This window comes from Myotis myotis, unplaced genomic scaffold, assembly GCF_014108235.1.
Source record: "Myotis myotis isolate mMyoMyo1 unplaced genomic scaffold, mMyoMyo1.p scaffold_m19_p_19, whole genome shotgun sequence".
Taxonomy (NCBI): domain Eukaryota; kingdom Metazoa; phylum Chordata; class Mammalia; order Chiroptera; family Vespertilionidae; genus Myotis; species Myotis myotis.
Genome location: NW_023416323.1, coordinates 36603793 through 36619507, shown reverse-complemented (window position 1 = coordinate 36619507; position 15715 = coordinate 36603793). Strand labels below are relative to the sequence as shown.

At 38.4% G+C, this 15715-nt stretch overlaps 1 protein-coding gene across 13 annotated transcripts in view; it reads right to left on the bottom strand.

Moving 5' to 3' along the window:
- Positions 1 to 15715, bottom strand: part of CNOT1 (CCR4-NOT transcription complex subunit 1) — a 77844-nt gene that overhangs the window by 44032 nt on the left and 18097 nt on the right. For 11 of the 13 annotated variants that reach the window (XR_004973590.1, XM_036345508.1, XM_036345505.1 and 8 more), the window contains exons 3-16: positions 11221 to 11328; positions 10554 to 10652; positions 10117 to 10185; positions 9979 to 10033; positions 9302 to 9505; positions 8258 to 8426; positions 6501 to 6627; positions 6235 to 6345; positions 4537 to 4707; positions 3300 to 3427; positions 2303 to 2543; positions 2054 to 2173; positions 907 to 1029; positions 553 to 704 (exon numbers count right to left, since the gene is read on the bottom strand). Coding sequence is in view for 12 of the 13 variants with exons in the window: in XM_036345508.1 (XP_036201401.1) it covers positions 553 to 704; positions 907 to 1029; positions 2054 to 2173; positions 2303 to 2543; positions 3300 to 3427; positions 4537 to 4707; positions 6235 to 6345; positions 6501 to 6627; positions 8258 to 8426; positions 9302 to 9505; positions 9979 to 10033; positions 10117 to 10185; positions 10554 to 10652; positions 11221 to 11328 (1877 nt within the window). In the remaining variant the exon portion in view is untranslated. Of the gene's footprint in view, positions 1 to 552; positions 705 to 906; positions 1030 to 2053; positions 2174 to 2302; positions 2544 to 3299; positions 3428 to 4536; positions 4708 to 6234; positions 6346 to 6500; positions 6628 to 8257; positions 8427 to 9301; positions 9506 to 9978; positions 10034 to 10116; positions 10186 to 10553; positions 10653 to 11220; positions 11329 to 15715 lie in introns of those variants that run through there. The other 2 variants (XM_036345504.1, XM_036345507.1) reach the window with 2 other exon arrangements.

The window sequence follows — 15715 nt, the reverse complement described above, 5'->3', positions numbered from 1 at the left end:
TACAGGCCAACTGATTTTTTTTTCTTATTAAGACAATTCAAAAGGGAGAGACCAGCCCTAGCCTGTTTGGCTCAGTGGATAGAGTGCTGACATGCAGGCTGAAGGGTTCCAGGCTTGATACCCAGTAAAGGGCATGCAGGAGGCAGCCAACCAATGATTCTCTCTCGTCACTGATGGTTCTCTCCCCCCCACCCTTCCTCTTGGAAATCAATTAAAAAAAAATATATATATATATATATATATATATATATATATATATTTTTTTTTTTTTTTTTTTTTTTTTTAAATGGAAAGACCAGCTTTTCCAACAAATGGTATTGGGACAAATATTCACATGTAAAACAATGTTAACAGGAACCCTATTACACACCATATATGAAAAAAAAAATGGAGTATGTATTTTAGGTAGTACAATACTTTAAATTTTAAACGTATTGGATTATCTGAAATGCCATTGCTTTTAATCATTCAACCTTTCTTCCCCAAATCAACAATTACCCATATAATCCAATCCCAACATTGAATGGTCATTTTTAAGCATGCTCTTCTTACCCTGCACAAGCTTGTAAACAGGCCAACATTGTTGCCAGAGTTTCCGGAGGAAGTTGAGCACTTTTGGGCTGATCTTTCTCTGGGGCAAGTCCACCCAAAATAGAAGGACACCGCCTCTTTAAAAAAGTCATGCATGCCTGGATAAAAGGCTCCTGAGAAAGAGAAAAGTCTCTCAGTGTATTTGAAAGTGATCTTAATTGCTTTTGGATTAAAAATAAATTGATTTCAGATTAAAGACTAAGCACTATAACTAAAATCCAGAATAACATCTTAATTGCCATTTACATAATTATTTTTCTTCAGCTATATTAGCCATCAATATTTAAAATTAGTAATAAATGGACAAATCCTTACTCCATGCTCTCGAATTTTATCTGTGAGCCACTTGTCAAGTTTGAGGTATTCACGACGTGAAGCAAGTGCAGCAAGGTCAATAACAAAGGCAAATGGAGTACCATTTAGCAGCATTGACAAGGCCTAAAGAAAAAGAATATTAGAAACTGTAAGTCAAACAATTAATTAATTTTCTATCTGTCTGTCCTATTTTCTGTTGCCTGCTTTTATTTTCACAAATAAGTCTAAATAAAACATACTGCTAACATTTTCTTGGTCATAATGTTTTAAACAGGTTAATCCCACAATAGAAACATTAGTCCCTACTTAAAATAAGGTGAACATTTCAACCGGACTTTACCTTCAAAATAAGCCTTATCCTTTGCTTTTTCAAATAACTAAATCTAAAGCAGAACAAGACAAAAAGAATGAAAAATAACCCCAACCCAGTTTAAAAAAATCTTAAACTCGGGCTTATTTGAACCGTAGCAGAACTATTAACAACTAATAGTATGTCTGTAGTTATCAAAAGACATCAAGAGTCAGACTATTTCTCAAAAGGTCCTGTCAATGCTAATGAAATTTGCAAAAGGGTTGAAACCCAAGCAGCTTTCCCAAAAATTACATCTCCCAGATTACATATGAAAAGGTCAATTATGACTTCCTTTAAAATAAAATCGATTTGCAAATATCACTGAAAGACTAAACAAAATTCAATCCAATATAAATTAATTTTGCCACTTAAATTAGATATTTTCACATTAAAACCACTCTGCTGCCCAGCTGGCATGGTACAGCAATTGAGCATCAGATTATGAACCAGGATTGTCATGGTGAATTCCCAGTCAGGGCACATGCCCTGGTTGTGGGCTCAATCCCCAGTGCAGGGGGCAGCCGATGAATGATTCTCTCTCATCATTGATGTTTCTATCTCCCTCCCTCCCTCTCCCTTCCTCTCTGAAATCAATTAAAATATATTTAAAAAACAAAAACCACCACTCTGCTTCCAATCCCTTTCTACTTACAAGACAAAATTCGTATCTCAACTCAACTCATTCTAGCTAAAAGCTAGTTACATATGAATTCTTCATAAGGCATATGTTATATTAAAAAATGTTAATTTTTATAATTAATACATAAAAGTGTTATTCTGTCCCTCCAAACTCACCTTCAAGTCCTGGGCCACATCAAGTATTCGAGACAATTTGGCCTGGTCATAATGCTCTCCTCGCATGTACCATTCTGCCATTGCATGCATGATAAGTTGGCGGATAGAGGGAGACTGTCCCTAAGAAAAGAAAAGGAGAGCTAAATAGCAATCCTGAAGAACACTGACAGGCACTATTCCAAATGCCCAGCTAAGATTGACAATTTTTCACACTGAACATCATCCAATGAAGAAATGGTCATGTCTTACCTGCCCATGCCATGCATAGTGCAAAATAATAGCTGAGTTAGGATGGTTTCCAAGGAAAATTGGCATCAGAGTAGAGATGAGTTCATGGCGCAAGCTGTGCCAGGAGCTGTTGATTTGTAGTAAGGCCATTACCAGCATGTCTGGACAGTGTTTGATAGGGAAGCTAAAGAGCTGTTTGACTTGCTCATATTGTCCCACCTCTGCGAGCCTCAGTAGAGATTCAACCAAATCCAAGCTCTTCCTAACAAGAATGGAAGTAAAATACTCCATCAATGAAAACCTAGATAAACAAAATTCACTTTACAAATAAGTGATACCAGCTTTCAGGGTAAAACCAAGTTGCTGTCATTGTTTAATATTTGGAAAATATTTAAATTGGTGTTCACCTGAAAAATATATGCTGCTATGCTATCAGACTAATTTCAAAGGCAATCCAAATTAACAATGAAACATTATGAAGTAGATGCCTTTGGGGACCAATCCAGCCCATACATACTCCCTTCAGTGGCTCTCAACAGTAATGAAGGTACTTTCACCATCCTTGCCTCACATCCCCGAAGAGAAGTGATTTGAATTCCAGGAGAAACCTACTAGGCCAGAGGCATATTCTCCCTCAGAAACTTAAAATTGGAACTCAGAGAAAATAGATACTTTTGCTGAAAATACTAGATTTGATGGGTTGGCCTTCTTGAGCTACTCTTAGTAGAAAGCAAATCTATAGACAAGACAGGGATCTAAAACACTAAGGGAGAATTACGAACCTCCTTCCAATATTTAATAGTTTCAGAAACTAATGGCAGCCCTTATAAGAGATGTAACTATCTCCTGATACGAAACTAAAAGTATATTTATCACCCTCTATAAAAATTTAAGATAACTAGGCTCATTAAGAATACTGTTACACTGAAACCTTTTAACTATGTAGTTGCTCACTACTAATTTCATTTTTTTAAAAAGTAGAAGTAACCCTTTCAAGATAAGTGAGATGATTACTTACCAAGTGGCAATTTCTCGATTGTCATCCTCTGGTGGTGCTTTCAGAATGTCAATGACAACAGTATGACAGGGATAGTCAGCAAAACAGAAGATCTCCGGATTTATAAGGGAATGCTGAATAAAGGAGAGCTGGAACAAGAGAAAAAAGTCCTTACCACCATAAATAATAGTGAATGCTATAAAAATCTGAAACATTTATTAGGCTACCCTTAATTATAAGGTTATTAGAATGACAATTTCCCTTTAAAATCTAAATTATTTGCTCTTTCAAAATCACAGACAATTCAGACAGATGAAAGCTGTAGGATGACATGGCCTTGGAGATAAACATCATTAACAGTTTTGATTGCTAAACGTCAAGTCAGTATAATACTAAACTATGACAGTGTTCCTTCAAATTTATGAGTCTGCTTTTCTGAGCCATGTAAAACTCTACTTTAAAAAAATATTTTAACCAATGGATAGATGGCACTATATAAGAAATGTCATTTCCCAGTACACTAAGGTTGAGGGTTCAATCCCAGGTCAGCTAGAGAGTATCATGTTAAGTGAGATAAGTCAGTCAGAGAATGGTGTCACATGATCTCATATGTGGAATCAAAATAAACTGATAAATGGAGTGTATCCAGAGACATGGAAGCATGGAACAGAGTGTGGAATCTCGGGAGGGTGGGTGGGAGGTAATCAACCAAGGACCTTGTATGCATATATGCATGGCCCGTGGACCCAGACAACGGGGCAGTGAGGGTCTGGGTTGGGCTAGAGGGGGTCAATGGGGGAAAAAGGTGGAAATACGTAATACTTTCAACAATAAAGATTTTTTTTTAAAAAAATCCCCGGTCAAGAAACATACAAGAATCAACCAATGGCCCAGCCAGTGTGGCTCAGTGATTGAGTGTCAACCTAAATCAGAAGGTCATGGTTGGATTCCTGGTCAGGGCACATGTTGGGGGTACAGGCTCAATTCTCAGTAATGGGGCATGCAGGAGGCAGCCGATCAATGATTCTCTCTCATTATTGATGTTTCTATCTCTCTCTCTTTCTCCTTTCCTCTCTGAAATAAAATAAATATATAAAATGTAAATATAGAAGAATCAACCAATTAATGCATAAATAAGTGGAACAAATCAATGTCTCTCTCTCCTCTCACCCCCCTTTCTCTCACTCTAAAAATCAATAAATTAAAAGAAATAGTCATTAGTTTGTTCCCCTTCTATAGCTAATCACCATTCATTTACCTGGCCTTCTGCGTTTTTCCAAGGTCTATATATGAGGTCTACTGGGAAAACATCCATACCCAAACCCCTCTGAATGCCATAAACCACATTATGAAGTCCTTTACTGTCACGAATTTGAAATCCAGGATGATCCAGTTCATAAGTTACTTCCTTGAAATTCAAACCCGGGTTCTAAATAGAAAAAAATTGCAAATTTGAATGAACAAAAGTGTACATATTTCATATTAGATGCTTTATCCAAAAAGCCAAATTGAATCTGAAATTCAATCAAGATGTTCCAATTATAAACTCAAAATCATCTAAATCTATCGGACATTTCCAATGAGAATTAGAAAGGTAAATTCTTGATATTTAAACTAAACTGTCTCTACTAGCGGGGTACTCTAACCATGCAGTTCATGACATACTTCTGACCATATGAGTACACAAATGGAACTCTCTTCCCCTACTTAAGTGCAATGAACACGCCCATCCCAGTATGGCAAATAACTAACTCTTCACTCAATGTCTTTTCTTTATATCAAGATTCTACTATCTTGGAACAAAGATGCAAAAATAAATACATTGTGCTATAACCGGTTTGGCTCAGTGGATAGAGCATCAGCCTGCGGACTCAAGGGTCCCAGGTTCGATTCCGGTCAAGGGCATATGCGTTGGTTGCAGGCACATCCCCAGTAGGGAGTGTGCAGGAGGCAGCTGATCAATGTTTTCTCTCTCATTGATGTTTCTAACTCTCTATCCCTCTCCCTTCCTCTCTGTAAAAAATCAATAAAAAATATATTTTAAAAAATAAATAAATCAATCAATAATAAATACACTGTAACAAGCACCATTCTTCATTAACTAAGTATTTCCCCTAAAAGCCTACCAATGTGTGCATCAGGAAAAGTCTAGATTATTTATAAAAAAGTGACAAGATTACGTTAAAAAAATGTTCTATGAAAAGGTATTCAAAAAAAGCTTGAGACTCCTTAAAGAAACACAAAGCAAAGGAAACAAGTGTATAGAACATAATTTACCAAACACTGCACAAAGTACTAAGTATATTTTATGCTTGAAAGAAAAAAGGCTATGCACATTTTGTATTTAAAATCTCCAATTAAAGCATCACAGTCCGTTTAGATTTGCCCTAAAATGACTCCTGTTAAGCCATGAAAATTTTTTTTTTCTATTTTATTTCATCCCATGCACCAAGAGGTCACGGGTTCGATTCCTGGTCAGTGCACATGCCAGGGTTGCGGCCTTCATCCCCAGTGGGGGGCGTGCAGGAAGCAGCTGATCAATGTTAATGTTTCTCATAGATGTTTCTATCTCTTGATGTTTCTATCTTCCTCTCTCTAAAAATCAATAAAAACTTTTTTTTTTAAAGTTTATAAAATACATTGTTGCACTCATTCAGCTGGGCATTTTATTCATTACAATTTACTTTCTGGCCCTAATCGGTTTGGCTCAGTGGATAGAGCGTCGGCGTGCAGACTCAAGGGCCCCAGGTTCTATTCCAGTCAAGAGCATGTACCTTGGTTGCGGGCACATCCCCAATAGGGAGTGTGCAGGAGGGAGCTGATCTATGTTTCTAACTCTTTATCCCTCTCCCTTACTCTCTGTAAAAAACCAATAAAATAAAAAAATAAAATTTACTTTCTGTGGGCTACATCATACTAACAGCATGAATATAAAATCATGATTACATGTATTTACCAGCTCTTTGAGAACATCAATCAAGACTTCTACATTCCATGTGTGTGCCTGTGCGCCATCACTTTTATCTTTTCCATCACTCCAGATCCCACTGCCAGGAGCAGAGATACTCTGTGGAAGTAAAGTTTGAATTAAATAAACCCAACTACTTAATGTGCTCAGCTCTGATTGGCAGAATAACCAATCATAATGCAATTTAATAAATAGGGAAGAGAAGGGGTGCACTTCATTCATGTTGTTTTAAAATAGCTGATTTCTACACTTACCTGCAATGGAATTCCATCTGTTAATCCTGAATGAGTTCGAGCCATCATTCCCAAAACCCTTGCTACCTGGCCAGCTGTAACCTCCCGAACACCAAACTGCATGATTATATTGCGACATTCTTCAATACTGAAACAGAAATTAAACTTCAGAAAAACACTACCACCATCAATATCAAGGCTAAGAAATGCTAACATAAAATGAGCCCTTGAGTGAAATCCCTAGCTTTACTGATATAGGCAGAGTATAACGCTTCATTCTTATTACTTTTATATAGGTGTGTGGGGGGGGGGGGAGGGTAGGAGGGGAAGAGAAGGGGATAGGGAGACTGAGGGGGGGAGGAAAGAGGGGAGGGGGATAGGCATCTATGTGAGAGCAAAACATCGATTGGTTGCCTTTCGTATGTGCATGGACCGGGGATCAAACCCACAACCCAGGTATGTGGCATCACCAGTAATTGAACAGGTAACCCTTCGGTGCACAAATAACTGAGCCACTCCAGCTGGGCTGAGTAAGTTCCTCTTTAAAATACTGATATTCACCCTAGCCGGTTTGGCTCAGTGGACAGAGCATTGGCCTGCGGACCAAGGGCACATACCTTGGTTGTAGGCTCCTACCTGGTTGGGGCTTGTTCAGGAGACAACCAATCGATGTCTCTCACATCGATGTTTCTCTCTGTCTTTCCCTCTCTCTTCTACTCTACCTAAAAATCAATGGAAAAATAACCTCGGGCGAGGATTAGCAAAAAAAAAAAAAAAAAAAAAAAGAGGAGGAGGAGGAGGAGGAAGAAGGAGGAAGGAGGAGGAAGAAGGAGGAGAAGAAGAAAATACTCATATTCAAGATAAGTTTAATTGTTACGGTATGTACAAAGCCTTAAAATACATCCTAACTTTTCACTTTGCATCTTGAAGTTTAATTAAACAGAAGTTTTATGCCAGGTACATACACACACAACAAATATACATACTTTCAACCTTAAGTGGAAATGTGGTTTATAAGAGTTTTAAAAACATTACAAAAATTACACATAAAGCGAAATCAAAGTACATTAATGCCCTTAATAACTTACTTTCACAAAAATATTAGCAATCTATGATATTACAGTTGTAAGTCCTACTCACTTCCTTTGGTGCCCCAGGCAGGTGAGAAAAATGTGCAAGAGCAGGGTATAAAAAAGGCAGAAAAGGAAGGAGGTAGAAGGTGGAAGATGAAGCTACAGGGAGGAAATTCCATGTGGGGGCAGGGAGGAGAAACAATTGCCTCAGGAGACACACCTCTCTTGGCAACTAGGTTAGGCACCTGTGGTGTCTACATTTGAGGAGGATAGGAAGAGGCGAGAAGAGAGAGAAATTTGGCCCCCGGATATTTATTGCTGCCACCAAAACTAGTATGTGGAAGATTAAATTTTAAGCAAATTCTTTTTTTTTTTTAATATATTTTATTGATTTTTTTACAGAGAGGAAGAGAGAGGGATAGAGAGTTAGAAACATCGATGAGAGAGAAACATCGATCAGCTGCCTCCTGCACACTCCCCACTGGGGATGCCCCCGCAACCAAAGCACATGCCCCTGACCGGAATCGAACCCGGGACCCTTGAGTCCACAGGTCAACGCTCCATCTGCTGAGCCAAACCGGGCAGGGCTTTAAGCAAATTCTTGAGAGGAAAGTTGGTAATACATTAAGTAATCTTAAGAGCTTGCTTTAAAGAATTACACTGTGATTGACACAAGAGTAATCAATTTAGTGTTTTGCTACCAACCTTGCACAAAAGCCATAGCCTACTTCTTGCATGAAATCAGCCAAAGAGCTCTCCATCATGGTTTTAGCTACCCCTCCAGAATCAGGCAGGATCCTGTCCATTAGAATGTCCCGTTTTTCAGGGTATAAAAGTGGTGCAAGCACCACGGGACAGCGTTCCTGGGGAAAATCTAAGGAAGGAAAAAGAAAAAGGTTACAAGTGCTATGCTAGTTAAAAAACCAACTATTCTCTTTCACTCTCTTAGTCCTTCAAACCTGGCTCTTCCACAAACTTATATTCAAATCAAAAATCTGTTCAGTTTTTCCACACCACCTAGCCCAAGCTATGACTTCAGCTTCAATTCCAAAATTTGAGTGTTTTTATAGCACAGCAATTAATCAGTGTATTTTCCATTTTGTATATTATGGACCCAGTATCTACTGACCAATTCACTCTAAGTATTACTTTAAACTTTCATGATATAGCTATCAATTCCAATACAAGGAAGGCATCAGAAATAAATAATTCAAATATCAGAATCTATTTAAATTAAGTGGAAAACTTGAGTATTAAACTATATAAACAAATTAACAGGAAAAATGGATACAGGCTGGTCCACTATCAAAGATTTGCCTTTTTTAGAAAAGACTACTTTTCTCTCTAAAAGAAGAATCAGAAGAAGAAAGGATGGTGATAGAAGGAGCTATCTTAGCCTAACAATGCCGGTAGCCAAGGAATTAAAGTATGTCAAAAGTGACTAATTTTTCAAACTAAAAAGAATGACAGATATAGTCTCTGTCTCCCCAAGGGACAAAAAAGCCTATATGGAAATATACCACTTCTTAAAACTGAGGCTGTATTTATATAACAAGATTATTGATGAAGTTAGGTTCATTTTATACCTTTCCTACGAGGCTTTTATCACTGTCATATTTTAAGTTATACAATATTCACTTCCTTAAAAGATTACCAACTTAAGAACAGAAAGGTAAATCAGCCTTCACCTATATCCTAAACTCGTCATCCAAAGAAATAAACCTTTACAGGCTACAGGCACTCCTTTACCTCTGCGCAGTGTCTTAAGAAAAGCGTCTATCTGCTCCTGTCCAACTCCGAAGGCTCCCTTCTGCCCAAAGAGGAGATGGGAGAGGAGGAGGTGTAGCACCTCTATTGCTATATCTTGGAAGCCACCTTCTTGATTTCCACTGACGTCTGCGTCAATGTAAGAACGCAGAAGGTCTGGGAGCTTCTGTTTGATAAACTGGGCAGCTAGAAGTCAGGTAAACAAAAACCCACAAGTTATTTTTGCACCGTAACATGAAAAAGATCACATACCATCAAAATATAGATGACATCATTATCATTCACCAACTCATCCTTCACCCTCTAATGTTTTCATAGATCTAATAGGGTAGGTATTAAAATAAGAGACCAACTGCCAGGGACGGGGGGGGGGGGGGAATGAAGAGTTGTCTCATGGAATATAATGTTTCAGTTTTGCAAAATGAAGAAATTCCCAACATCTGTTACACCACAGCGTAACCACAGTTAACACTACTAAACTACACACTTAAAAGTGGTAAATTTTATGCGTTTTTGCCATATATGCATACATATATACACAAGACCAAAAAAATTCTTACAGTATCCTTATTCTCTAAATCTACAACTATGCAACCTTAAGATTCAAAAAACTCATGGACTTTAAAGAATCTAGGCTCCTTAGGGAAAAGAGAACTTACCAAAACCTCTGAGATCTGAGCTGGAAGAATTCAAGAGGGCAAGGCCAAAAATTACCTGAAATAGTAAGGTAAGATTAATCAGTCAAATAGCTGTTTTAAATTTAATTTTGCCTACATCTCTTTTCTTAAATCACTTACCTCTTGTACTTTGCTTAACTTGAGAACTTTACTTAGCTGGGCAAATAAGTGGGGTGCAGGCTTTAAACTCTGAAACAAACCAAACTTTATTTTAAAACAAGAACTTACAATTTTCAAAAAGTTTATGAAAGCACCTATTCACCCAATTATAGAATTACATGGAGTCACATAATTCTGTAGTGCTGCTAGAAACAATACGCCATGTCCCAGAACTGTGGAATGACGAGCTTAAGCCTTCGTATGATCTGGTTTTAGTAAGATTTTCTATTTACTATCAAACTATCTTGACTTTGTTAGAAAGCTACAAAAACCCCAACTTAACTACTTAAAATTTTTAAATTAAAGTATGACATTATGAGAACATGGTTTATGGCATTTTTAGAAGCCTACTAAGAGATCACATTTTTAGGACTACTAAAGACAAAAACAATACCAACCTTCTGATAGTGCAATGGATTATCAATGGCATAGGACAACGTAGAGATAAAATTTGGCTTTGTAATCAGCGAAGCACACTCCTGAATCAGAAACTGAGTCTTTAAAAATAAAAAAATACATTTTCATTAGCATTAAGTTATATTGCAAATAGAAGCAGAGGTACTCAAAATATGAAAGTATAATCCAGTATTATGCACTATTTCTACATTATCAAAAGCTGCTCTTTAGAAATCCCTTTAAACTACTTAAAGTATATTAGCAACAAGTGTTAAACCAAACCAAAATCTCTACAGAACAGAATACACTGACAGGATAATTATAAGGACAGTTCTGACAAACTGTTACCAGATTGAAAATAAAGCCCAAGAAATTCAATCTAAAACAAGGGATCTCCGCTCTGCCTCATTTACTTGTCAAGCAAGACATCCCCACATTCCTGCTGTTCTTCAGGCAGATCTGATCTCCAGCTCCCTAAGCCTCAACTAGGTGCTGTCAGGGTCTGCAACCAGGCAGGAGAAAGGAGGCCAAAAAGGGGGGAAGTCCCAATAACTTTTAGCCATTCAGCTAAGATTACTTCTGGATGCTCTTTGATGAGTTTCTACATACACTATGCTCAAAATGCAATTCATTCAATCTAAGTCAACAAACTTGGTAAGTCCCAAATACCTGATGAAAATCTTTGCCACTGCTTTTACCATCGCCACTGAAATCCACATGAGAAAATAGGCAGCGTAATAAATGCCTGTCTGCCTCAGGACCGTGCCGATTCACAATCTAAAATGACCAAAAGAGTTTGTACTCAACATTGAGAGATTAAAAAAAAACAACACAAGCTTTAGGAGAAAATCCCAAGTTACATTAATGCAGCGGTTCTCAACCTGTGGGTCGCGACCCCTTTGGGGGTCGCCTAAATACATCCTGCATATCAGATATTTACATTACGATTCATAACAGTAGCAAAATTAGTTATGAAGTAGCAATGAAAATAATTTTATGGTTGGGGATTACCACAACATGAGGAACTGTATAAAGGGTCGCGGCATTAGGAAGGTTGAGAACCACTGCATTAATGGTTCATTTTGGAGTAAGAGTTATAGGAATTACTGAGATGGTGTTACCAATATTTTAAAATTAAACATTTCTAAAATGTTTCTTACAGTCACTGGCAGGAAGTACAGAAGAAAAACTACCAATAAATAGCCCATATAATTGCTTTGGTCAACATCTACTCTGAAAAAATCAAGTAATATAAATGACATGTAGTAAGAATACTTTTGAGGTTGTAAGGCAAAATTTTTTAACAAACTGGACTCACAAGAGCATCACTTTTCCTATGCACTACTTTTACCTTAAAAGTGAAACCTAACACAACTGTGCCTCTTTACAATAGCCTAGAAGGCAAGGGCCTACAGAACTGGTCTGATTTTAGTACTTTAGATGCTGCTCCTGTGCTCCATTAGTTTCTTGCTGTTCCTCACATTTACCAACATTTGTACTTGCTCTTCCCTCTAACTGCAAAGCTCCAAATAGCTTCAGGATTTGTTCTCTAACTTCCTTTGGTTTCTGCTCTCCTCTTCAGTGAGGCTTTTCGTAATTACCCTCCCTAAAATATCAAGACAACCCCTTAACCTGCTTCACCCTTCTCCATAGTACTTACCACCACCTGATTTTTTCTATGACCCTCACTTTAGACTTTTAAACTGCATAAAAACAGGGAGTTTGTGCAGTTGTGTCTGCTTATTTACATCTAGGCTAGAAAAGAGCTTAGGACACTGTATGTGCAGAGTAATCATTTATTAAATGCTACAATATAACGAAATATTTAAATACCTATTTTGGGCTAAATTGGTACTGAGTCCTAATCTTCAACAACCCTGCCAAAAATGACTTTTTAATATATATATACATACATATTTTTTTATTATTTTTTATTGATTTCAGAGAGGAAGAAAGAGGGAGGAACATCAATGATGAGAGAGAATCATTGACCTCCTGCACCCCCTACTGGGATCGAGCCCACAACCCAGGCATGTATCCTTGACCAGAATCCAACCTGGGACCCTTCAGTCCGCAGGCCGACACTCTATCCACTGAGCCAAACCAACTAGGGCAACGACTCCCCTTTTATAGATGAAGAAGTGGACACCTATACCAGACTCCATGAGCCTAAAATTCAATTGTCTGTGAATTGGAGAATCTGAATTCACAGTCCAATTCCAAAGCCAATGCTTTTTCCACTGTATCATGGTAATTATGTGACAGCTGGCAAAGTTAACTTATTTTAGTTTCAATTTTCCCAATCCAGAAAAATGTAGGAGTTGTGTAAAACCAATTTCTACATTTCACCACAGATATCTTAAAGTTAAATCCACGTAATCAGATAATAAGAACCCCTGACCCTAACCAATTTGGCTCAGTGGATAGAGCGTCAGCTTGCGGACTGAAGGGTCCCAGGTTCAATTCTGGTCAAGGGCATGTACCTTGGTTGCGGACACATCCCCAGTAGGGGGTGTTCAGGAGGCAGCTGATCAATGTTTCTCTCTCATCGATGTTTCTAACTCTCTATCCCTCTCCCTTCCTCTCTGTAAAAAATCAACCAAATATATATTTTTTAAAAATAAATAAGAACCTCTGCAATTCTAAAGATTATTGTGAACCTATTTCCAATGGTGGTTTTGTGGGTTCTTACCATTGCTTAAATTCTATAAAGGCAGAGAATTTTCCTATCTCCTGGAATGCTGAAGACATTATCTTAAAGAGTCAATTCAAATTTAAAAAATTTACCTATGCTCCAACCAAACAGACCTTACCCTCAAAAGAGCAAAAATATCTGGTTTAACAAATATTTGAGTACGAGCCAGATACCACCCAAGATACAAGCAAATACAGCAGTAGAGGAGATCAATTGGTTCCATAGCTCTCATAAAGTACATTTTCGAGGGGAAAGAAAAGCACAGGCAAAGAATTTCTGATAATATTAACTGTTGTATGGAGAAAAAAAAACGGGGATATGTGATCTTGATGGGAGAGGGGCAGTACCTCAGAAGAAACCTTCCCTGAAGACGTAACTTGTAAGCTGAGATTTATAATACTGAGGTGATAACCACAGAAGAGCTAAAGGAACAGCATTTGAGAAGAACGCCAAAGGGAATCAGGGGACCAATCATGGTTAACGAGCATACTGACTTCTCTGGCACTGTTATACCAATCAAAACAATGGAAGAATCATTCCATTAGTCTGCCAATAATAAAAAAATCATCATTGAAGTTTTCGTTTTAACTAGGATCAGCAAAATTTCACAAATATCCCCTTTTATCCTTACATTTATTTTGATATTTTATAATTTCACAATAGCTTTTACAGCCCCTCAATCGTCACCACAACCCTAACATATATGACAATACCAGGTTACTATACATTAAGTGGGTGTTTTGTTTTTTAAGTCAAGGTTGCAATGACTAAAGAGAAATATCACACATATCCTGCTGGCTAATGGTAGGGATCACAGGGTGTGCTTTATGGCTACTAGGGAAATGCAATATTCCTTCTGTGATATCGTGCAGTCTGTCCTTCACTATGAGCAACTGTTTTTCTTCTACAACCAAAGTGGTATTATAAAAACAAGATCTTGGATTACAAATATGCTGAAATAAGATTTTATTGATCCCATATGATTAAGCCCTAGACATTTTTGCTTAAAATTACACCATTCCACCCATTGGGCAAGGGAAAGCAATGAAATAATTCCAAGTTTTAGGTAAGTAGCTACCTTACAGTCGATTAGTAAATCTTTAGGCTATATTAAAAATAAAGTAACTATATCAAAAGCATTCTACAGTACTTCTGTAGTGATCTGATCTGTGGTAAGAGTAACACATTCTCACCTAGGAATCAAATATTATAAGAGAGACAGTAACAAATAGTGCATCTAGTCAGAAAATCATATGGAATGGTTGGGAAACTGGGGCACTATTTGGCCTAGAGAACACACATGAGGGAAGATTAAAGACAATTATGTTGCCGAAACCGGTTTGGCTCAGCGGATAGAGCGTGGGCCTGCGGACTGAAAGGTCCCAGGTTCGATTCCGGTCAAGGGCATGTACCTGGGTTGCGGGCACATTCCCAGTGGGAGATGTGCAGGAGGCAGCTGATCGATGTTTCTCTCTCATCGATGTTTCTAACTCTCTATCTCTCTCCCTTCCTCTCTGTAAAAAATCAATAAAATATATATATAAAAAAATAAATAAATAAATAAAGACAATTATGTGAAGGGTACTTGTATGAAATATTAAAATTTTTAACCCACATATTTTAGCTCATTATAAAGAAATTTCGGAGAAACTAAGATGGCGGCATAGGTAAACACCGGGAAATTGCTGCCTCCCACAACAACTTCAAAAATTCAACGAAAAGACAAAACGGACATCATCCAGAACTACAGGAAGGCTGGCTGAGTGTAAATTCTACAACTAGAAGAAAAGAGAAAAGCACACTGAGACTCAGAGGAGCTGCGGAAGTAAAGTGCAAAGGTACGGAGGCTCAAGCGCACGCGGAAAGGGGCTGGTACCTGAGGACGCGGCTGTCTTTTTGAATCAGGAGGGAGTCACAAGCTCCCGACTGCTCTGAACTCCGGTTCCTGGAAGTCTCTGGGGACCCAGGACTCATACGGGGAGAAACTGGACTGTCTGGCAGCAGGCAGAACTCTGAACTTGAGGGCGGCTTTCCCTCAGAGGTGCTTGCAGCAATTATCGGGACACTGAGATGCGCGGCCCCTTAGGGCAGGGCTGAGGACCAGCCATAGCTGCTTGTTCCGCCCTTTGATTCCCTGAGACCCTGCCCCACCCAGGCCACTGCGGAGGCTTTTGCATATGAATGCCCTGGCCCTTTGCAACCTGAAAATTACCTAACAAATTGCAGCTGGGCCAGAGAGACCCAGAACTTCCAAGAGAAGGCCCAAGGCCCCACAGCAGCTTGCGTTGCTTCACAGCTGGGCCTCATCAGGGTACCTCCAAACTCCAAAAAAGGAAGGGGAATCTGCAGTTCTCTTCATAGCTCCTGCTGGGTAACCTCAAGCAGAGGCTAAATTAGCACCTCTTTAGATCCAAGAGCCAGTGTACCCAGTGGTCAGAGGGGAACCATCCAGATTACAACTCCTCAGAT